The sequence below is a fragment of the Thamnophis elegans genome, chromosome 1, assembly GCF_009769535.1.
Source record: "Thamnophis elegans isolate rThaEle1 chromosome 1, rThaEle1.pri, whole genome shotgun sequence".
NCBI classification, from domain to species: Eukaryota; Metazoa; Chordata; class Lepidosauria; order Squamata; family Colubridae; genus Thamnophis; species Thamnophis elegans.
The window spans coordinates 185,362,493-185,386,649 of record NC_045541.1 but is presented as its reverse complement, the minus strand read 5'-3'; the positions used below and the strand labels follow the sequence as shown (position 1 = coordinate 185,386,649).

Below are 24,157 nucleotides of genomic sequence, written 5' to 3'. Positions count from 1 at the left end.
GCAGTTACCCAAGCACCTCAACTGTGTATATCCTGTTTTCCACATTAATCTCATTAAATCTGTTTGTTTTTCATCTTTACGTCCGCCAGTGGATCCGCCACCTGCCCCCCTATTGATTGAGGGTGAACAGCATTTTGAGGTTCTGGAAATATTGAATAGAATGCAAAATAGAATAGAATGCAGAATAGAATAGAATAGAATGCAGAATAGAATAGAATAGAATGCAGAATAGAATAGAATGTAGAATAGAATGCAGAATAGAATAGAATGTAGAATAGAATGCAGAATAGAATAGAATGTAGAATAGAATAGAATGTAGAATAGAATGCAGAATAGAATAGAATAGAATGCAGAATAGAATAGAATGTAGAATAGAATGCAGAATAGAATAGAATGCAGAATAGAATAGAATGCAGAATAGAATAGAATAGAATGTAGAATAGAATGCAGAATAGAATAGAATGCAGAATAGAATAGAATGTAGAATAGAATGCAGAATAGAATAGAATGCAGAATAGAATAGAATAGAATGTAGAATAGAATGCAGAATAGAATAGAATGCAGAATAGAATGCAGAATAGAATAGAATGCAGAATAGAATAGAATAGAATGCAGAATAGAATAGAATGCAGAATAGAATGCAGAATAGAATAGAATGCAGAATAGAATAGAATGCAGAATAGAATAGAATAGAATGCAGAATAGAATAGAATAGTGCAGAATAGAATAGAATGCAGAATAGAATGTAGAATAGAATAGAATGTAGAATAGAATAGAATGCAGAATAGAATAGAATGCAGAATAGAATAGAATGCAGAATAGAATGTAGAATAGAATGCAGAATAGAATGTAGAATAGAATGCAGAATAGAATAGAATAGAATGCAGAATAGAATAGAATAGAATGCAGAATAGAATAGAATGCAGAATAGAATAGAATGTAGAATAGAATGCAGAATAGAATAGAATAGAATGCAGAATAGAATAGAATAGAATAGTGCAGAATAGAATAGAATATAATGTAGAATAGAATAGAATGGAGAATTGAATAGAATGGAGAATTGAATAGAATGCAGAATAGAATAGAATAGAATAGAATGCAGAATGGAATAGAATGCAGAATAGAATAGAATGCAGAATAGAATAGAATAGAATAGAATAGAATGCAGAATAGAATAGAATAGTGCAGAATAGAATGCAGAATAGAATAGAATAGAATAGAATGCAGAATAGAATAGAATAGTGCAGAATAGAATAGAATATAATGTAGAATAGAATAGAATGGAGAATTGAATAGAATGGAGAATTGAATAGAATGCAGAATAGAATAGAATGCAGAATAGAATAGAATGCAGAATAGAATAGAATGCAGAATAGAATAGAATAGAATAGAATAGAATGCAGAATAGAATAGAATAGTGCAGAATAGAATGCAGAATAGAATAGAATAGAATAGAATGCAGAATAGAATTCTTTATTGGCTGAGTGTGACCGGACAGACAAGGAATTTGTCTTTGGTGCATAAGTGTACATAAGTGTACATAAAAGGAAAGATACGAATCATAAAGTACAATACTTAATAATAGTTATAGGCTACAAATAAGCCATCAAATCATAATAGGAAACAATCGATATCAATCATAAGGATACAAGCAGCAAAGTTACAGTCCTGCAGTCATAAGTGGGAGGAGATGGGGGATAGGAACAATGAGAAGACTAATACTAATAGTAGTGCAGCCTTAGTGAAGAGTTGGACAGTGGGGAGGGAATTATTTGTTTAGCAGAGGGATGGCATTGGGGGGGGGGCTGTCCTTGTGTCTAGTTGTCTTGTTGTGTAGTTCTCTCTCTCTCTCTCTCTCTCTCTCTCTCTCTCTATCTCTATCTATCTATCTATCTATCTATCTATCTATCTATCTATCTATCTATCTATCTATAGTCGTTTTGAGGGTAGGAGTTGAACCAATTTATGTCCAGGATGTGAGGGGTCTCCGTGGAAGACAGATTGGCAGTCATTGTTTTCAAAATGATTCACAACAAACTGCCTCACTTAGCAACCGACATTTTGGGGCCCTGCTTTGGCCGTAGGTCGAGGACTGCCTGCACCTGAGCGGGCTATAATTTTGCTCCAACCACCGCTTCTTATCCACGTGGCTTTAAACCTTGCCTTCCCCTCCCCTCCTCACGGGACACCTGTCCTCCCCGCTCCCGATTGGCTGCCGGCGGCGAGAGGCGGTCCTCACCTGGCCAGAGCGCTCCGCCCACCGCGCTGGGCTAATCGGCCGCCGAGGCAGGTGCGCGGGGCCGGGGCGTCGCTCGGACCCTGGGCCGCTATGGGGACCCCCCAGCGCCGTTTCGAAGCCTTCCTGAGCCAGGCCGGACCCCTGAGCGACGCGCTGGGGGCGCTGGAAGGCAAGACGGGCGTCAAGAGGACTTACCTGGCCACAGGTGAGCTCTCCTTCCCGGCCCCGCCCGCCCGGCTGGAGGGGAGGCGGGTGGGAATAAACTGCCTGGGGAGGGGGGCTGCCTTGCCCTCCCTCCCTCCCTCCCCAGGAAGGTCGCGCTCTCCTCTAAGTGGGGAGGGGGCTCCTCTCCGTGGATCGCGATCCCCGCTTTCCTGCGCTGCCCGCCCCATTCTGCGGAGCTTGCAACGGATTTGCCGGCTCCGGTTGAACAGAATAACAAAGAAGTTGGAAGGGACCTTGGAGGTCTTCTAGTCCAACCCCTTCTGCTTAGGCAGGAAACCCTACACCTCTTCAGACAAACGCTTGACCAGCATCCCCTTAAAAACTTCCAGTCTTGGAGGATTCACAACGTCTGGAGGCAACTGATTTGCGGGGGGCTACCCCGATTTTGAGAAACTGCGCCCCTCGACCCTCTTCCCCGATAACCGCTTTGCCCACCGGTTGCTTTGAAGCCAAGGTCTCTGAGCATGTGCCGAGTGCCTTCTCTCTCTCTCCCGGCTGAGAGTTTGCAGGCTTTTTCGGACCAGGGTGGGTGGGTTTCCCCCCCCCACTACTTGCGAGGGGCTGGTTTCAACAGGCGTCGGTTTATCTGCCTCTTGTGGGGAGGGGGCAACAGGTACCCAATCTCCTACTTCTTTCTTGGGGAGGGGGCGGCAGTGTCTTCCTCTATCCTTAATCCCGATTTATTTTTATTTTATTTTATTGAATGTATGTCTTCTGCTCCCTCCAGCTTAGAAAGAGGATAAAAACCCCTGATATTCATACCCATTTCATGTATTTGTAATCTCGTATATATACTTATATCTATTATCTTATCCATGCTTGACAGAACAAACTAAATAATAATAATAAAATAAAACCACGGTATGATGGAAAGAGAAATAACCGTCTTCTAATTAAAAGTGGAAGAGTAAAATGACCTTAAAACTGACTCAGTTGTAATTAGAAATGCTTAAGGCAACCGGCTAGGCTGCCCCCACTCAATTGGGGGAGGGAGGGGGGGGTCTTCCACCTGGATTCTGGTGTTTGGGACATTCAAATATGCTTTTCCGTCTCTTCCCCTGCACTCGCCCACCAAAGGGGTCTCACTTGCTTTGCTACAGCCAAGCCTGGGTTTGGGGAGAGGGGGGGGGGAATCCTGCCCCCACATGGGTCAAGGTTTGTGGGGCAGCAGGTGGGGGGAAAAACCCGTGCAGGGAGGGAACCTGTTCTCAGGGGGTCTAGGAGTAACCCTGATCAACTACTCAGAAACCTTATTGAATTGAAACAATAGAAGGGGGGAAGTATACGAATGCCCACTCTTGCCTCCGCTTGGGGGGGGGGGATTGTGAAGGTTCTCAAAGAAGGGTGAGGACCCCAGCCTCAATCGTGGTTTATTTTGCCCCTACAACCCAAGTCCGTTCCTGGCCCACCTCTTATCACCATTGCAGTTCTATAGCTCTGCATTATGGTGGTTTAATTAAGGTTTAATTAATTATTTAATTAATGTCCACATGCCATATACATGTGTGTGTGTGTATGTATTAGAGAAAGAGAATATATAGAGAATATATCGATACTGTACGTACATAAATGTGTATATAGATATATTATATAGATATGTATATGTGTGTATATATCATTACTATACTATACTAATACTAATTCTACACTTCTCTACTACTACTATTACTACTATTACTTATACTATGCTACACTAAACTACTCTATTATTACTACTACTACTTAGACTACACTATACTAATACACTACCACTACCACTATACTATACTAATAGTAATACTAATTCTACACTACACTACTACTACTATTACTATGATTACTTATACTATACTACACCACTACTATTATTATTACTACTACTACTTAGACTACACTATACTAATACACTATACAATACCACTACCAGTATACTATACTATACTAATAGTAATACTAATTCTACACTACACTACTATTACTTATACTATACTACACTACTATACTATTACTACTACTACTACTATGACTATACTATACTAATACATTATACACTACCACTATACTATACTAATAGTAATACTAATTCTACACTACTCTACTACTACTACTATTACATACTATACTACACTACTCTACTATTACTACTACTACTACTTATACTACACTATACTAATACACTATAAACTACCACAACCACAATACTATACTATACTAATAGTAATATTAATATATTGATGCTTTAAAGGTAGTCCTCAAATTATGGCCATAATGGAGGCCAACACTTCTGTGGTTAAGTGAAACATTTGTTAAGTGAGTTTTGCCCCATTTTGCAACCTCTCTTGCTGCCGTTGTTAAGTGAATCACCGCAGACAATAAGTTAGTAACCTGGTCCTGAAGTGAATCTGGCCTCCGCGTGGACTTTGCCGGACAGAAAGTCAGCAAAGGGGGGGGGGTCACGTGACACCCCCCCCCCAGGGCATGGCGACCGTCGTAAATATGAGTCAGCGGCCAAGCATCCGAACTCCGATCACGTGATCCGAGGGGAGGCATGCTGCAAAAGTTGCAAAGTGTGGGGAAATGGTCATGAGACCTTTCAGCATTCCTCCATTGAATAATTAGGAAAAAAAACCACGAGACTCCATTGATAGAAATCAAGTGTACTTTTACTAATTATAAATGATCAGAAGCGTAGCAAAGCGAAGACTGATTATCTCCTTCCAGGGGGCGACAGGGTGGGCTACAGTCTGGAGTAAACCCTGCGGTTTCCCCGGCAGGCGTTTAGCGGCTGCACAGACCGGACAGCTGGCAACATAAAGTTCAATGTCCTTCTTCAAAGATGGCCACCAAAACTGCCGCTTCACCAGATGCAGCGTCTTCACAAATCCAAAATGCCCCGCAAACTTGGAATCATGAGCCCGTTGGAGGACAACAAGACGAAGAGAGGCAGGGACGTAAAGTTTCGCTCCAATCCATGGCAAATTGTCTCTCATTGTGCATTCACCTTGATGCTGCTGGAACCAATCATCCTGGGGAAGGGCCTTTTTGAGATCGGAGAGAAAATCTTGAGACTTGGCTTGGCCTTGCCGGCGGAGCTACCCTTCCCTTCACCCCTGATGCGGAATGGGGCCCTTTGAGCTGGGTGTGTGTGTGATCTCTCTGCTTTTCCCCCTTTCACACGTTGAATTCTAATCAAGTCTAGTTCAACATCTGCTGTATTTTCATAGCAAGCAACAACTCGCTTAGGAAGGTGTCTGTTAACGCATTGTTGGTAAATGTCCTCATTTAATCCCAATGCAAACTGATCCTGAACCTCTTCAGCCACTGGCCTATTTCCCTGTTTTAGGGCCATAAAATTCATCTTCCCTCGTTTCTCAATTAGCGGGTCATCAAACCTCCTCTTAAGTGCAGCCATAAAGTCATTAAAATTCCTCAGGACAGGGGAATTACATTGGTGTAAGCTCACCATCCAATCGGCCGCTTTTTCTTCCAAAGAAAGTGAAACCATTCGCACTTTTCTCTCATCTGATTCTAAACCTTGGTCATATTTTTCCATGTAGTTGCAAATCTGCATGACGAAAGGACCCAACCTCTTCGTATCACCGTTATATTTTACTGGTAAGGGAGGGACTTTTGCACTTCTGTGTCTTCTGGGGGACCCCCCTACTCTGGCAACAGCCCTGGCTGTGGGGGGAGACTGTTTCTGGGTTTGCTTGCTCCCATCCCCAATCGGCCTCTTCACACTCCCTAAATTTATGCAAGGAGTACCTTTGTGCAAATTCTTCCGTTTGCTCTCTTGCCATCGCTCTCTCTTGGGACCTCCGCTCGGTCATAGTTTCTTCCCAGTCTGCTGGGGTTTTCCTTTGTTTCCGTCTGGTGACTCCTGCATCCAAATTCTCATAATCCTCATAATCCTCTTTTTGCCCCACTCCCAAAGTCCATCGGGGCCGAACCGCAGGCTTCTCTATCCTTAGGCCAGCTAGCCTTTCAGGTAAAGTTGGTTCTGCGGGAGTGGGCCGGAACATAGGGGTCATAATGGGGAGGGGCAGATATGACGGGAACTTCAGGGCAAGCCATTACCGGGGAAGGAGCGTTCCCTATATTAGAGGGATCCCCCCTTCCGGCCCTGTGAGTTCCACTCCAAGGCCAGATGGCGTCAGTAGTCAGGACCCTCATCTCAGGTTGCTGTTGCTAAATGCCAGATCTGTGGTTCATAAAGCTCCCCTCGTCCAGGACCTAATTATAGACGAGGGGGCAGATCTGGCATGTATTACTGAAACCTGGCTGGGCCCGGAGGGAGGAGTCCCCCTCACAGAAATGTGCCCAGAGGGTTTTCAGGTGCTTCATCAACCGCGACCCCAGTGAAGGGGTGAGATCATTCGACGGCACGGGATAAAGTACCATCAATATGCGGACGATACTCAGTTGTATCTGTCCGCCCCGTGCCAACTCAGTGAAGCGGTTGACATGATGTGCCAGTGCCTGGACGCTGTCAGGGTCAGGATGGGAGTTAACAAGCTTGTAGTCAATCCAGACAAGACTGAGTGGCTGTTGTGTTTCCCTCCCAAGAATTTGGCCAGTATTCCATCACTCAGGCTGGGGGATGAAAATTTACGCCCCTCAGACAGGGTGCGCAACTTGGGAGTCCTCCTGGACCCAAAGCTGACCTTAGAACATCACTTGTCGGCTGTGACCAGGGGGGCATTTGCCCAGGTTCGCCTGGTGCACCAGTTGCGCCCCTACCTGAACCGGGAGGCACTCGCGACAGTCACTCACACCCTCGTGACCTCAAGACTGGACTACTGCAATGCGCTCTACATGGGGCAGCCTTTGAAGAGTATTCGGAGACTACAACTCGTCCAGAATGCAGCCGCGCGAGCGATTGTGGGTGCACCTCGGTACACCCACGTTGCACCTATCCTCCGCAAGCTGCACTGGCTGCCTATTGGTCTCCGGATACGCTTCAAAGTGCTAGTCGTAACTTATAAAGCCCTTCATGGTATTGGACCTGGGTACTTGAGAGACCGCCTGCTGCCAATTACCTCCCATAGACCCGTTAGCTCGCACAGGGTCGGCCTCCTCCGGGTTCCGTCTACCAGCCAATGCCATCTGGCTACCACCCGGGGGAGGGCCTTCTCTGTAGAAGCTCCGGCCCTTTGGAATGAACTCCCCGCGGAGATTCGGACCCTCAGCTCTCTCCAGGCCTTCCGGAAAGCCGTCAAAACCTGGCTGTGCCGGCAGGCCTGGGGTTGATGAGTTCCCCTCCCCTCTCGACTTGTATGGCTGTATGACTCTTGTGTATTTTAATTACGTGTATTGTGTTTGTTTCCCCTTTTCCCCTTTTGAGTTGTTCGCTGCCCTGAGTCCCTCCCAGAGAAGGGCGGCATACAAATAAACTAAATCTTAATCTTAATCTTGAGTACACCCCCCATGGTAGGTTGAAACCTCCTGGTGGGGTGTGAGTGAGTCTTCGCTTACTGTCAGCACTCCTTCATTGAGTAATTAGGGAAGAGAACCACAAGACTCCATTGATAGAAATCAAGTGTACTTTTACTAATTATAAATGATCAGAAGCGTAGCAAAGCGAAGACTGAATATTTAGGCGCGAAAGCAAATGATATATAGAATAACCCATTCCCCACCCCTTGGCATCCCAGTTGCAGTCCAATCATAATTCTCCCAAGTGTCAGGTGTGAGATAACTTCGAAAGACATCACCAAGATGGAATGTCGGTGCCGTTGGCCTTGGCGGGAAACCTCCTCCGCATGCGCAGTAAGACAGGCAGCAAAAACTCCAGAATCTTCCTCCAGCACAATTAGTAGTCCCCTCCCAAATACCATGCCCCCCCTCCCCGTTTCAATGGCAGCCGAAGCAGCAGCAAAGCAGAGGCTGACAAGACCGTTGTAACTTTGGTCACTAAATGAATTGTAACTAGCTTGTATTTTAAACTAAATTTCTATATCGGTGATTGCAAGGCAACGGCGTACGTTAAAAATAAATTCCATGGTCCCCCGCCACCTTCAACGCCAAAGTTGCTCCTTAGCCACATTTCCCAAGCTGCGCACCATCCCTCGGTTCTGTTCACACAACCTGCCAGATGCCAGCAAAATGTAGGCGCTCTTGAGTTGCCTCCCAAGGAGGTGCCTGGTACGGTTGGTGGCTGCCTTAAGCCAGGATTTCTCAACCTTGGCGACTTTTAAGTCTTGTGGACTTCAACTCCCAGAATCCCCCAGCCAGCATAGATTCTGGGAGTTGAAGTCCACAGGATTCTGGGAGTTGAAGTCCACAGGATTCTGGGAGTTGAAGTCCACAGGTCCACCAAGGTTGAGAACCACTGCCTTAAGCCACCGTGAGTTTCTTTAACGTGGGCATGGTCTTGCTATGCCAAGCAGACCCAGTCCGCCTCTGGCAGCCTCTTTTACATATAAATAAATCATTTATAAATAAAAGCGTCTTTTATTTAGGGAATGAATAAAACCCTGGAGTCGAACGAGGCCCCTGCCGCTCGCCGCAGGAATGGCAATAATCCTCTTTAAAAAAACTTTAAGCTCGTAGGAAAAAATAAACTCTTCCCCGAGGTTGACTGCCATCCTGCAACTGAATCCTAGGGCCGGAATGGGACCTTTTGAGGCCTTTTAGTCCACCCCTCGGCCGAAGCAGGTCTCCTATCCTGTCAGACAAAGGGCCCTCCAGTCTTTTCTTTGGGGAAAAATGGAGCCCCCGCAAATTCTGGTGGCCAGCAGTTCCACTGGTTGATTGTCCACACAGTCAGGAAGTTTCTGTCCTTGGTGAGTTTCCATCCATTCCACCCGTTTGAATGTGTATCCGGCGACCCCCGGGAAGGATGGAGCAATGGTCGTTAAGTGTGAAAAACAGTTCCAAGCCGCATTTCTCCCCTTCCCCCAGCACCGTTGTAACTTTGAATGGCCTCTAAGTGTAGTAAGTTGAGGACTGTCTGTAATTCCCCTTAAGATGGATTGCCCTCTTCTTGGCCCAAAGCCTGTTTTAAAAACGGTTTGCAAAAGGGGCCTTATTCCCAAAACCAGTTGAGAAAGCAACTGGTTCTTTTGCCCGCAGGAACTGGGGAGAAATCCAAACTGGAAAATCAGGTTCGCCACAGAGCAAAGCGGTGTCGCAATGGCCGTGGGGTTTTTTGTAAACGGATTAACAAAGTTGGAAGGGGGAACTTGTAGGTCATCTAGTCCAACCCCCCTCCAAGCAGGAGACCCTGCACCATTTAACAGATTAACAGAATTGGAAGGGACCTTGTGGGTCATCTAGTCCAACCCCCATCCAAGCAGGAGACCCTGCACCATTTAACAGATTAACAGATTAACAGAATTGGAAGGGACCTTGTAGGTCATCTAGTCCAACCCCCCTCCAAGCAGGAGACCCTGCACCATTTAACAGATTAACAGAATTGGAAGGGACCTTGTGGGTCATCTAGTCCAACCCCCATCCAAGCAGGAGACCCTGCACCATTTAACAGATTAACAGATTAACAGAATTGGAAGGGACCTTGTGGGTCATCTAGTCCAACCCCCATACAGGCAGGAGACCCTGCACCATTTAACAGATTAACATAATTGGAAGGGACCTTGTAGGTCATCTAGTCTAACCCCTGCCCAAGCAGGAGACCCTACACCATTCCTGACAGATGGCAGTCCAGTCTCTTCTTGAAAGCCTCCAGGGATGAAGCTCCCATAACTTCCGAAGGCAACTTCTCTTCCATGGGTTGATTGTTCTCCCTGTCAGGAAATCCCTCTGTCACGCCCCACTCCACTCCATAATTAGGAAAGAAGACTAAGAGACATGGGTTGGAAATCCAAAGTACTTTTACTAATTACAAATGGTAAGCGAGCAGTAGTGAAGCAAAGTCTGAATAATATGGCGCGAAAGCAATTGATATATGGCAAAGCCCGTCCCCCCCCCTTAGGATCAAAGCTCCAGTCCAATCATAAGTCCTTCAAATGTCAGGTGTGAGATAACTTCAAAAAGACAGGCCAAAGATGGAATGTGAAGGCCGTTGATGCAGGCGGGAAACCCATACGCATGCGTGATCCCAACGACTGGTACATCCTAGAACATTCCTCCAGCACATCAATTAACCCCTCCCAAATCCACGCCCCCCCCCCCCCCCCCCCCCCCCCGTTTCATGGCAGCTGAAGCAACAGCAAAGCAGAAGCTGACACCCTCCTTATTTCCAGGTTGAATCTCTCCTTGGTCAGTTCCCATCCATTCTTCCTTCTCTGGCCTTCGGGGGCCTTGGAGAACAGCATGAACCCCCTAACTCCTCTTTTTGGCAGCCCCTCAAATATAGGGAGCCGAGGTGGCGCAGTGGCTAGGGTACAGTACTGCAGGCCACTTCAGCTGACTGTTATCTGCAGTTCAGCGGTTCTAATCTCACCGGCTCAAGGTTGACTCAGCCTTCCATCCTTCCGAGGTGGGTGAAATGAGGACCCAGACTGTGGGGGCGATATGCTGACTCTCTGTAAACCGCTTAGAGAGGGCTGAAAGCCCTATGAAGCGGTATATAAGTCTAATTGCTATTGCTAATTGCTATTGGCAGATGCTCTCCTGTCCCCACTGGTCCTTCTCTTCCCTGGACTAGCCAGGCCCAGTTCCTGCAACCATCTATCGTCTGCCTTAGCCACAGGTGGGCATCACATAATGTCCCAACCGGTCCGAAAACACAAAGGTGAAATTTATTTATTTGGCGGAGGGCGCGTTGCTCTTGAACTTGCAATCTATATTGTTAACAGGTTAAAAAAAAAAAAAAAACCAATAAAATAGGAATGTTAAAAAAGATCTGCGTTTAGGCACCAACTGGTCTGGGTGTCCGAATAGAGAACTTTTCGGCAGTTATATTCGTAAAATGGGAATATTTGTGTTTTTTTTTTAAATGACAAAAACCCTAAAGATTCACCAAGGATGTAGGCTAAATTATGTTGAATTGGCCTTTTGATTTTATTTGCTTGTGTCCTGATTTGTCGTGAACCGGCCTTTTGGTCGATCTGCTCTTGCCCTCATTCTTAAAAATTTAAGAGCCTTAAATTCATTTCCGGGGGGGGGGGCTCCGGGGGGGGTGTTGGAGGGTGGGCTGGGGGTGGGGGGGGGGGGGAAGGTCTCCTTTTGGGCCAGAAGGTTGGCTTGGAGAGTGCCCAGGGTCAAGGCTGAGTTGTTGGCCAAGTGCTGGCCTTTGGCTTAGGGCCAGTGGTCTCCAACCTTGGCAACTTTAAGACCGGTGGACTTCAACTCCCAGAGTTCCTCAGCCAGCTTTGCTTGTGGACTTCAACTCCCAGAGTTCCTCAGCCAGCTTTGCTTGTGGACTTCAACTCCCAGAGTTCCTCAGCCAGCTTTGCTTGTGGACTTCAACTCCCAGAGTTCCTCAGCCAGCTTTGCTTGTGGACTTCAACTCCCAGAGTTCCTCAGCCAGCTTTGCTGGCTGAGGAACTCTGGGAGTTGAAGTCCACAGGTCTTAAAGTTGCCAAGATTGGAGACCACAGGCTTAGGAAACCTTTGGTTTGCTGAGGTTTTAACTGGGGAGGGGGAGGGGAGCTGGCTGCCAGAGGTTCAGGGCAGCTGGACTCTGCTTGATCCTCTGGGAGGGGCCGGATTTGCCTCCCTGGCATCAGGAATCCCTCCTTTTCCTCTTGGCACAAGGTGGGCAGAATAATTGGGCAGCTCTTGGTACCCCTTTCTCCTCCTTCCTCTTATCCCTCTCTTTCTGCTTCTCCTTTTTCTTTTTCCCCTTCCTCTTCTTTTTCCTTCTCCTCCTTCCTCCTCCTCCTTTCTCTTCCTCTTTCCCCTGCTCCCTTTCTCCTCCTCCTCCTTCCTTCCCCTCTCCTTCTCCCATTTCTTCCTTGTATTCCTCCTCCTCCGTCCTCGTCTCTTCCTCCTCCTCCCCTCTCTTTCCCCATCTCCTTCCCCCCTTCTCTTACACTTTTTCCTTTTCCTCTTTCCTTTTGCTCTTCCTCCTGCTCCTCCTTCCTCTTCCTCCACCTTCCCTCCCCTCTCCTTCTCCCACGTCTTCCTTCTATTCCTCCTCCTTTCTCGTCTCCTCCTCCTTCCACTTCCTTTCTTTCTTCTCCTCCTCCTCCCTCTCTTTCTGCTTCCCCTTTCTCCTTTTCCTCTTCCTTCTTTCTCTTCCTCCTTTTCTTTCCCTCTCCTCCCACTTCTTCCTTCTCTTCCTCCTCCTTTATCTCCTTCTCCTCCTTCCACTTTCTCCTTCTCCTCCTTCTCCCTTTCTTTCTGCTTCTCCTTTTCCTCCTCTTCCTTCTTTCTCTTCTTCCTCCTTTTCTTTCCCTCTCCTTCTCCCACTTCTTTCTTCTCTTCCTCCTCCTCCTTTCTCGTCTCCTTCCTTCCACCTCTCTTCCTCCTTCCTCTTCCTCCTTCCTTTTTCTGCTTCTCCTTTCTTCTTTTCCTCTTCCTCCTTCCTCCTCTACCTCCTTTTCCTGTTCCATTTTATCTTCCTCCTCCCCTTCTTCTCCTTCTTTCTGTTCTTCCTCCTTTTCCTCCCCTCTCTTTCTTCCATTTCTTCTTTCTATTCCTCCTCCTCCTTCCTCGTCTCCTCCTCCTCCTCCTTCCACTTCCTCTCTTCCTCCTCCTCCTAGCTGGGGGATTCTGGGAGTTGAAGTCCAGGCATCTTCATCTTCGGAGGTCCACACCCTTTTCAGACTTGCCAGGGTTGAGAAACCTTGGTCCACAGCCTGCCTGCCTGCCTGCCCCTGGTTCGGAATCGACCCACATCCATGGGAGGCATCTCTTGGGAGAGGGGGGGACACAACGGCCCCCTCCTCCCCAGGGACGCCATGGCTACGGAAGGTTAACACAATGGGGCAACAATGGGCTTAGAATGGAAACCTCGACCCAGCTGTGACTTTTTGGTCCCTCCGTCAACGACATCGCAACTCATCCGAGCGAGCTGATGTGTCCAGAGAGCCTCCTTCCTTAATTAGTCATCAGATCGTTATCGGTTGCCTTGTAAGCTCTTTTTTATTTGAAAGTTTTATTTTTATTTTTCCCTTTCAAGCTCATTCACAGAACATTCTTATCTATTTAACATTTGTCTGTTCATCATTAGTCTCTATCATTATGTTTGCACATTATTTATTTATATATATTTTAGATTTAGATTTAAAGTTTATTTATATGCCGCCCTTTTCCCTGGGGGGACTCAGGGCGGCTTACAACTTAAAAAAAGGGGGGGGGGGAGACAAACTTTTAACATATAAGACAAATACATAATTAAAACACAACATTCATACTATTCGGGCGGGTTGTAGTCTTAACCCCAGGCCTGACGGGATAGCCAAGTTCTGAGGGCTGTGCGGAAGGTCTGGAGGGTGGTGAGGGTACGAATTTCCACGGGGAGATCGTTCCAGAGGGTCGGAGCTGCCACCGAGAAGGCTCTCCTCCGCGTAGTTGCCAGTCGACATTGACTGGCAGATGGGACTCGGAGGAGGCCTAACCGGTGAGATCTAATAGGTCGTATGGAGGTAATTGGCAGTAGGCGGTCTCTCAAGTATCCAGATCCACTACCATGGAGGGCTTTATGGATGGCAAGTAGCACCTTGAAGCGCACCCGGAGATTGACAGGTAGCCAGTGCAGCTCGCGGAGGATAGGTGTTATGTGGGTGAACCGAGGTGTACCCACAATCACTTGCGCGGCCGCGTTCTGGACTAGCTGAAGTCGCCGGATGCTCTTCAAGGGCAGCCCCATGTAGAGCACATTGCAGTATTCCAGCCTAGAGGTCACAAGGGCACGAGTGACTGTTGTGAGAGCCTCCCGGTTCAGGTAGGGGCGCAACTGGTGCCCCAGGCGAACCTGGGCAAATGCCCCCCTGGTCACAGCTGACAAATGATGTTCGAAAGTCAGCTGTGGGTCCAGGAGGACTCCCAAGTTGCGGACCCTGTCTGAGGGGCGTAGTGTTTGATATATATATATGTTTTGTATTTGTGCTGATAAATACATAAAGGGAGACTAGTATAGATCTATTTCAAGCTATTTAGCTCTCATCATCTAGCCATACCCTTACTGGGAATCGAACCTGGGCTATATTACATACTAGGCAGACATCTTAGCCATTAGGCCACATCTTAGGCAGATGTGTTAACCACTAAGCCACAAGGTTCTCCTTCCTTTATCAGCTGAGCCAGGGAAATAGGTATGTATTTAGTGTCACAACTCCTGGTACGCCCAAATATGGGAGGAAGTTTACTGCTTCCATTCTCTGTCTATCGGCTCATCGTATTTATTTATCAGCACAAATACAACACAAATGTAACAAAGGCAACAGTAAAAATATTGGGTTTCTTTCTGGATGGTCTCTTGTGACGAGCCGATGGACAGAGAATGGAAGCAGTATGCCTCCTCCCATATTTGGGCATACCAGGGGTTGTGACACTAAATACACACACACACATGTATGTATGTATGTATGTATGTATGTATGTAATACAGTTGGGGTCACTTTCTTGCCACCCCCGTGCCTCAATCTTATTTTGCAGCAACCTTTCTCATTCCATCTTCTTTTTTTTGTTAGCAGATTTTTTAAAAGTATTTTTTCCCTTCTACAACACCTTAGTCATTACATCAACATTGTTATGTCATCATACCTGTACATGTATATAATATTTTGTTTCATTATTTACACACCTTTATACACAGTTCTATATATATTTATATATATTGTTTTTCAGCTTAATTAATTTTATTCTTGTTTTGCAGCCATTTGCACCAATTGTTCCAAATTTTATAATATTCCGACTCTCCCTTTATCTTTTAATTTCAGTGTTAATTTGTCCATCTCTGCACAATCCAAAGTTGTTGTTTTTTACCACTAATTCGTCCGAGGGGATATTATTTTGTTTCCAGCATTGGGCAAATGCTATTCTAGCTGTAGTTAGCAGATGAGTTAATATGTACTTAATTTTCTTTGTATATTTCCCTTTGATTATTCCCAGCAGAAAGATTTTGGGTTTGTATCCTGTAATTTCTTGCACACACTTCCAAATTTTTGTCCAATATTTTTGTGTTTCCGGGCAGGTCCACCATATGTGATAGAAAGTCCCTTGTACTTTTTTACACTTCCAGCAGGTCAGATTCAGGTTTGGGTACATTTTAGCGGATCTTGTTGGTGATAAATGCCAACGATCCCTCCTTCCATCTTCTCAACCTCCCTTCTCTGCCTCTTTCTTTCCACTTCTTCTTCCCCTCTCTTTCCCCCTCTCCTCCACTCTTCTCCTCCTTCTTCCCCTCTCTTTCCCCCTCTCTTTCCCCCTCTTCTCTCTTCTCCTCCTTCTTCCCCTCTCTTTCCCCCTCTCCTCCTCTCTCCTCCTCCTTCTTCCCCTCTCTCCGACTCTTAATTCCCCTCCCTTACTTCCTCTACCCTTTCTTCCTTTCCTTCCCCATCCTTCCTCCTCTCTTCTTACCCTCTTTCCTTCCTCCTCACTTCTCCTCCTTCTTCTCCTATCTCCTACTCTTAATTCCCCTCCCTTACTTCCTCTGCTTTTACCCTTTCTTCCTTTCCCTCCACTTTGATCCCCCCCTCCCCAAAAAAGATTTCATAGGGAAAGCAGACCGGAGCCGACGAAAGGCGATAGAAGAACAAGAGAGGCTCCTGCGCTCTGCACACACACACACACACACACCCTTGCGTGTTTCGCACTCGCTCCTTTTGCCCACCCCAGCTAGTTTCCCATCCCTCCCCACCCCCCCCACCCAAAAACCGTGCTTTTTCAAAAGGCAACTGGACTTTCTTGGTTTTTGCCTTGAAGGCGTTTCGCTTCGCCTCCGAGGAGCTTCTTCTGTTCTGAGGTCAAGTTGAACAACGGAACTGAACGGAAGAAGATTCTCGGAGGAGAAGCGACACACCTTCAAGGAGGGGGAAAACCCCCTCGAGAGACTCCAGGTGCTTCTTGGGGGGGGGGGAAGCACCTTTGGGACATGACCTGGATGGCGGAGAATCTCTGTAGACCAGGGATGTCGAAACTTGGGAACTTTTTAAGACTTGTGGACTTCAACTCCCAGAATTCCCCCCTGGGGAATTCTGGGAGTTGAAGTCCACAAGTCTTAAAAAGTTCCCAAGTTTCAACCCCCCCTGCTGTCGACATTTCCCATTTACCCACCCCGGCAAGGCTGAGCATTCTTGAAATAGTTCGTTAAGCTTATTATCCATTATCCCGATGACTCCGATCCCCAGCCGGCAAAGAGGTTTATCTTCTTCTGATCAAAGGTAGATTCTGCTTTGCCAAAAGTCACAACGGTTTATTATTATTATTTCCCCCCCCCCGCCCCATCGGGACATCTGCTTTGAGTTGCATGCTCCTTCCGTGGCCCTCCTTACATTATATCTCGGGGGGGGGGGGTCTTCATATACCTGCGGAGGAAGGGGTGGGCCAGGAAACACAGCTTCCTTCCCTTAAAAGTTTTGATTTACTTTTGAAACTTTCCCAGGCCTCCCTCTTCTCCTTCGCTCTCTTGGAAGAAAAGGTCCTTCTGGGTTCAGCTCCCAAGTGGAGGAAAAGACACTAGAAACACGGAGGGTGCTTGGAAAGAGGGTTTAATGGTGGACAGGATCACGTGGCTTGAGATCCTGAGCAGAAAAGGGGGATCCCATGCTTTTTTCCCCTCTCCTCCTTCCTCTTGCTCTTCCTTTCTCTTCCTCCTCCTCCTTCCACTTCTACTCCTCATTCCTTGTCTCCATCTCCTTCCATTTCCTCTCTTTCTCCTCCTTCCTCCTCCCTCTTTCTGCTTCTCCGTTTCCTCTTCCTTCTTCCTCTTCCTCCTCCTTCCCTCTCCTTCTCCCACTTCTTCTCCTCTTCATTCCTTGTCTCCATCTCCTTCCACTTTCTCTCTTTCTCCTCCTCCCTTTTTCTGCTTCTCCTTTCTCCTTTTCCTCTTCCTTCTTCCTCTTCTTCCTCCTCCTTCCTTCCCCTATCCTTCTCACACTTCTTCCTTCTCTTCCTCATCTCCTTCCTCCTCCATCCTCTCTTTCTGCTTCTCCTTCCTCCTCTACCTCCTTTCCTGCTCCTTTTTATCTTCCTCCTCCCCTTCTTTTCCTTCTTTCTGTTCTTCCTCCTTTTCCTCCCCTCCCCTCTCCTTCTCCCATTCTTCCTCCTATTCCTCCTCCTCCCCTCCTCCCCTCCTTCTCATCCTTCCACCTCTCTTTCTGCTTCCCCTTCCTCCTCTTCCTCCTTTCTCTGCTCCTTTTTATCTTCCTCCTCCCCTTCTTTTCCTTCTTTCTGTTCTTCCTCCTTTTCCTCCCCTCCCCTCTCCTTCTCCCATTCTTCCTCCTATTCCTCCTCCTCCCCTCCTCCCCTCCTTCTCATCCTTCCACCTCTCTTTCTGCTTCCCCTTCCTCCTCTTCCTCCTTTCTCTGCTCCTTTTTATCTTCCTCCTCCCCTTCTTCTCCTTCTTTCTATTCTTCCTCTTCCCTCCCCTCTTTTTTTCATTTCTTCATTCTATCCTCCTTCCTCCTCCTCCTTCCTCCTCCTCCTCCTGTCTGGGGGATTCTGGGAGTTGAAGTCCAGGCATCTTCGTCTTCTGACAGTTGAGGCCCACACCTTTTCAACTTGCCCAAGGTTGAGAAACGTGGTCCAGATCCGTTCCAAGTGGGGGGAAAGACACTGGAAACCCGGAGGCTGCGTGGAAAGAGGGTTTAATGGTGGACAGGACCACGTGGCTTCAGATCCTGAGCAGAAAAGGGGGATCCAGATGCTTCCAGATGTTGGGTTGGGTGGAGCAGAAAAGGAGAGGGAAAAGGGGCCTTGCTAAGAGTTCCTGCGTTTTTTATACTCTCTGTTCGCCCCCACCTCTCTGTGTAAGAAATGCATTCTGATTGGTTGTTAGACTCCCAGGGTCAGGGGGCTCTTAGCTAACTTTGTAGGTTGTGTGTCTTTTTGAGTCCCAAGCTTTGTTGAGTTCCCAGATGCCGTGTGGTGAGTTTCTGTGGAAGGCTAATCTCACCTTCGTTATGTAGAATAGACTAGCTCAGTCTTCTTAGCGTCCCCTTGACAAAAGTGGGGGCTATTCAGAGTGAGTCTGTTCTGCTGCCTAAAAACATGTTTCTCCATTTCTGACCCAGGGAAATATATATATTCTGCCTTTTCAGCATTTCCCAGGATATTTCATTTTTTTCTAGGAGAGAGGGGTGGGGGCTAACTCCCTGCAGCTCTCAAAAGGGGTTTGCACTGAAATAAAAATGGCTTGAAAAACGATCAATCAAAACAGTTTGGAAATGGCATAATAAAACATTCACACCTCTGAGAAAAAGGGGGGGGGGAAGTATAGAAGGAAACCAGTTTAAAAATCACAGCGGCCTTCTTTGTAGAAGTCACGGGAGAATGAGAGCGGTTTGGGCCAGAGCCCAAAAGACACACACAAAAAGAAAAATATATTCTTGACTTTACCGGACGGAATGGAATGGGAAGGTTTTCGACTCCTGGGCAAGGTTCATGTGGTTAGCATTGCGGTTACTTTGAGCCAGTATTCAGGCCTTTTATATTGCGTATATATTGTATTTGTGGGGTTTTAATCCTCTGTGTGATGCCAAGGACAACTGTGGTGAGATGGACTGTTATACAGATGGATGGATAGATGGATAAGAAGGAGGGAGGGAGAGAGGAAATGGAGAGGAAGGGAACTGGAAGGAAGGAAATGGAGAGGAAAGGAAGGGGAGAGGAAGGAAGGAAAGAAGGGAGGGAGGAAGAAGGAAGGAAGGAAATGGAGAGGAAAGGAAGGGGAGAGGAAGGAAGGAAAGAAGGGAGGGAGGAAGAAGGAAGGAAGGAAATGGAGAGGAAGGGAATGGGAGAGGAAGGAAGGAAAGAAGGGAGGGAGAGAGGAAGAAGGAAGGAAGGGGAGAAGAAATAAGGACATTTGAGAGGAAGATAATGGAGATGAAGAGGAGAGGAAGGGAGGAAGGAAAGAAGGGAGGGAGGGAGGAAATGGAGAGGAAGGAAAGAAGGGAAGGAAGGAGGAAGAAGGAAGGAAGGAAATGGAGAGGAAGGGAATGGGAGAGGAAGGAAGGAAAGACAAGAAGGGGAGAAGCAAGGAAATGGGGAGGAAAGGGAGTGGAATGAAGGAAAAGGGAGGGAGAGAGGAAGAAGGAAGGAAGGGGAGAAGAAGCAAGGAAATTTGAAAGGAAGATAATGGAGATGAAGAGGAGAGGAAGGGAGGAAGGAAGGTAGGAAAGAAGGGAAGGAAGGAGGAAGCAAGGAAATGGAGCGGAGGGGAAGGGAAGAGGAAAGGAGAAGATAGGAAGGAAGGAAAAGCAAGAAAGAAAAAAATATTCTCTTCGTTCTGCTCAGTTTTATCTTTTCTGCAATAAAACCACAATGTCCCCCCCCCCCTACTTTCAAACTGCTTCTAACCCAGAGAACTGGGCTAAGCCCGGCCGGGCCTCCTTGCCCGCTGTGACCGCTTGGGATTAAAAAACCCGCCTCATTGGGCCCTTCACGGCCGAAGTGTCCTGAGCTGCTCCCGGAAGGGGGGAAGGACGGGGAAGCTAACTCCTCTTTCCTGGTTCTGTCTCCCTGCAGGTTTCCTGGCTTTCGTGGGACTCTACCTGATGTTTGGCTACGGGGCCTCCCTCATCTGCAACCTCATCGGATTCCTCTACCCGACTTACGTCTCGTAAGTCCCTACGTCCCCTGCAAGGGGGGGAGGCATGCTCCTCGCGGTGGGCGGGGCATCCCTGCTTCATGCCCAGCCGGGCAGCTGCCCGCCTGGTCTGGGGCTGACTCAGGAGCGGCCTCTCCAGCCGAATCAGAGGAGGAGGAGGAGGAAGAGGAGGGGTGGGAATCACGGTCAGCATCAGGGCAGCTTGGGAGCTCCGAGGGGGGGAGGGAATGGAGCTGTCCGAGAGAGAGCGGGGGGTGGGGGCGGAGCCTGGGCCGTCCATCAGCCCTCCGATGGAGAGCCAAGAGCCCCCAGGACTGGAGGTGGCTGATGAGGAAGAGGAGGAGCAGCTGGGTCCAGTGCCTGATGTACGGATGCACAGAAAGCAGAGAGAGGAGAGGAGAGCAGTGGAAATCTATGGGCCGGTCCTTGGGACGGAAGAGCCACAGCTGCTCGAGAAGCCCCACCTGAGCTCTGGGGATCAAAGGCAGCGGGCGGAGATGAATAGAGGTGTCAGAGGAGAGGAGAGCAGTGGAAATCTATGGGCCGGTCCTTGGGACGGAAGAGCCACAGCTGCTGGAGAAGCCCCACCTGAGCTCTGGGGATAAAATTCAGGGGTGGAGGTGAATAGATGGGGCAGGCAACTATTCATCTCCCTGCCGGCTGGCCTTTTAAGCCTGCGGTGAGAGAGAAACCTTTTGCTGGGGCTGCCGGCGCTCCGAATCAAGGAATCTGTGAGTTCAGAGAGTTGGGGAGCACACACACCCCCGGCCACATCAAAGCACTAACCCTATCCCATTCCCCATTTGGGGCTCCACTGAGGTCAGCTAGCCATGGTTTAAAAGGCTCTCGTCCCTGGGGTTGAGGGGTAAACTGAAGGATGAATTAATGACAGGCAGTCCTCGACCTACGACCACGGTGGAGCCCTAAATTTCCGTCGCTAAGCAAAACACTCCAGGGAGCTTCACCCACCCACCCCATGTTTACAACTTTTCTTGCCACCGTCGTTAAGCTAGTGTCGCGGTTGTTAAGTGGCTTCCCTCTTGACTTTGCTTGCGACAGTGAAGGAGACCCTGCCTCTGTCATAAGTGTGGGTCAGTTGTCAAGCATCCAAACGGAAATCACGTGACCGTCAGGATGCTGCATCAGTCGTAGGTGTGAAAAACGGCCCTAAGACACTTCCCCCACCCAGTGCCGTTGTAACTTGGAATGGTCAGTAAGCAAACTGTTGTAAGTTGAGGACTACCTGTGTCGGGGTTCCAAGTAATACACCCGTAGCAAACAGATTCCCCAAAGAAGCCTTTTATTGGGTAAATCGTTTTGCCTGGGACTGGGGAAAACTGACTCTGAAGGTTCCCGCAGTTCTCACCCAATTGAAAGTAAAGGTTTTCCTCCTTTCCCCAATCAATCAATCCCGTGGTCCAATCAAAGTGCTTGGTAACTTTACTCCTCCTCTCTCCCGCCACCTGTGGGAATGGCCTTGGTTCCCAGAAGAGGAAACTGTTTTCTTTTGCCTTTTCTCTACTCCCCCCACCTCCCTATCCCTCAGCTTCAGAGTTGACAACCTGTAGTACCCAGTCATTAATGGGAAGGAGTTTCTAGAAGGGTGAACAGCGTCTTCAGTCTGGATTCTTGGGATCCCGTCTCCGGGAAAACTCCCGGTTGCCGGGAGAGTTGGAGTGGAGACGTTGCCAACATTGGGAATTGGGTCTTTCTGGCAGGTCTGGGATGCAGAAGGGAGGTTCCTGTCTCCCCGGGTGCCTGTCTGCGTGTAGATCCCCCCCGCCCCCAGCGAGCATCTGATGGGGGCAGGGCTGACCTTCTTCCCCCTGTCTCGGTTTCAGCATCCGAGCCATCGAGAGCCCGGCCAAGGATGACGATACCATCTGGCTGACATATTGGGTGGTCTACGGCGCCTTCAGCGTGGTGGAGTTCTTCTCCGATACCTTCCTCTACTGGTTCCCCTTCTACTATGCCGGCAAGGTATACGGGGAGGGAAGGAGGGAAAAGAGCCCGGGGGAGGGGGAGACAGTGGTCTCCTCCAGATCTACTATGGGTAGTGGTAGGTTGCCAACTTGTTTTTACTACCGGTTCGAGTGTGCTCCTGCACGCGACACTTCTGCGCATGCACGGAGGCGTCCGGGTGGGAGGGCGGAGCCTACCGCCGCTGCTACTACCAGTTTGCCTGATCGTGGCTGAATCGGGAGCAACCCGCGTCTGGCTCTGGGCATCGATCAGCAGAGACCCCCATGTTGAGGGGTAGTTTACCTAAGGATGCGGCAATGTTGGTCAGCATTGGGCTTCACGCTTCAGTGCGGGCCTTTTGGTGCCCAGGGGGAGTTCCTAAGAGACCTCACCCGCACCCCCGAGCAGGTCCTAACCCCGCCGACCCTCCTCTGTTGTCCCCCTCCCCACAGTGCCTCTTCCTGCTGTGGTGCATGGCGCCCTTTTCGTGGAATGGCTCGCAGGTGCTCTACCGCGGCTTCATCCGTCCCTGGTTTTTGAAGCATCACCAGACGGTGGACAGCGTCCTCAGCGACCTCACCGGCCGCGCTGCCAGCGTCGCCTCCACCGCCTCCCGGGAAGGTAAGGTGATCCAGTCCCCTGTTGGGAGGGGGGGGGGATGTCAAGGCACCGGGTGGGGGGGGGGAAGAACGGTGGTCCATGGGTTTGGGTAATGGACAATCCTGACCTTTGTCTCCTGCCCCCCATTCACACACACACACACACTCACACTCCTACCTTCTAATCTGCCCCGCTCCCCTCCAATTTGTGGGGAGGAGACTGTCAAGGCTGAGTGGTTGGGGACATTTGATTTTGATTTTGGGTTTTAAATTTGATTTTGATTTTTTGATTTTGGTTTTGGTATTTTTGGTTTTGATTCTTTTTGGTTTTGGTTTTTTTTAAATGTTTATTTTGAATTGTTTTGATTTTGGTTTTGGTTTTCTTTTTTTTGTTTTGTTTTTCCTTTTGATTTTGGTTTTGATTTGTTTTTATTTTAACTGCCCCCCATCTCGTCCAGTGCCGACTCTCTTAGATGAGAGAAGAGGGCACGAGGCTTTTAATTTTCTGCCAAAATTCCCATTTTGGCAGCAGTTTCGCCCCACAGTCGTGTGGCTGCGTTTTATGGCCGTTCTGCCCAAAATCGGCATTTCCTTCTGAGATTCAGCCAAAGATGCACCTGTAGGGAACCTTTGGTTCCCTTAATGGCTGCTGCAAAAGTCGTAACATCAGATCAGTAGCATGAGTGACCCGTTTTACATCCAATGTGAGTTAATGATCGCAAGGGGCAGGTTTTATGACGCAATTTATTCGTAAATTGTTTGTCTTGTACCAATCCCTGCTTATCCCTATCTCCTTTCTGTGGATTCCTCGGTGCTCCCTGACCTTGGTGGTTTTCTTCTTACCCAACTAGGTTACTTCATCAGTGGTACAATCCGTGCCTAACACCATACAGTGTTCTAAGGTCCTCTGCGGCTACATTAAAAACTAGGTGTGTCTGGGTTAGGAGAACTGTTGGCCGATGACGAAGCTCCCTTCCACGGTTATGGGAGAGGCATTTTCCTCCTCCACGTTTCCAGCCGAGGACTCATTTCCTTCCCTTTGTTTTTCAGGAGTCCTGCCACGATCCCTGCAGGCAGAGGACTGAGTGGCGCCCCTTTGACGATCCAAAATAAAGGCTCTCCGAATTTGAGCTGGGAACTCTTTATCACCACGGTGTCCTTTTTCCTCGGTCCCCGAGATGATTTCGATCGGAGGAAGAAACCCTTCCCAATCCTCGCCCTCCAAACTCTAGATCCCATATAACAGGGATGGCGAACCTTTTGGTTATAGCAATAGCAGTTAGACTTATATACCGCTTCATAGGGCTTTCAGCCCTCTCTAAGCGGTTTACAGAGTCAGCATATCGCCCCCAACAACAATCTGGGTCCTCATTTCACCCACCTCGGAAGGATGGAAGGCTGAGTCAACCTTCAGCCGGTGAGATTTGAACCGCCGAACTGCAGAACTGCAGTCAGCTGAAGTAGCCTGCAGTGCTGCACTCTAACCACTGCGCCACCTTGGCTGTGTTATCATGTGCTGAAAGCCCGCGAGAG

General features: G+C 48.2%; 1 protein-coding gene across 1 annotated transcript; it reads left to right on the top strand.

Moving 5' to 3' along the window:
* Positions 1-2,273: 2,273 nt before the first annotated feature.
* REEP6 (receptor accessory protein 6) lies at positions 2,274-23,760 on the top strand. Its single transcript, XM_032228090.1, has 5 exons — positions 2,274-2,444; positions 19,982-20,075; positions 21,905-22,043; positions 22,478-22,646; positions 23,675-23,760. Exons 1-5 carry the CDS (start codon positions 2,330-2,332, stop codon positions 23,707-23,709), a joined length of 552 nt encoding a protein of 183 aa, XP_032083981.1. The 5' UTR covers positions 2,274-2,329; the 3' UTR covers positions 23,710-23,760.
* Positions 23,761-24,157: the final 397 nt, after the last annotated feature.

Bases quoted from the DNA above. Each gene is read 5' to 3' on its own strand.
- REEP6 (XM_032228090.1), top strand. From the start codon at position 2,330: ATGGGGACCCCCCAGCGCCGTTTCGAAGCCTTCCTGAGCCAGGCCGGA. The intron at 20,076-21,904 runs GTAAGTCCCTAC...TCTCGGTTTCAG, and splicing joins CTCTACCCGACTTACGTCTC to CATCCGAGCCATCGAGAGCC. The intron at 22,044-22,477 runs GTATACGGGGAG...CCCTCCCCACAG, and splicing joins CCTTCTACTATGCCGGCAAG to TGCCTCTTCCTGCTGTGGTG.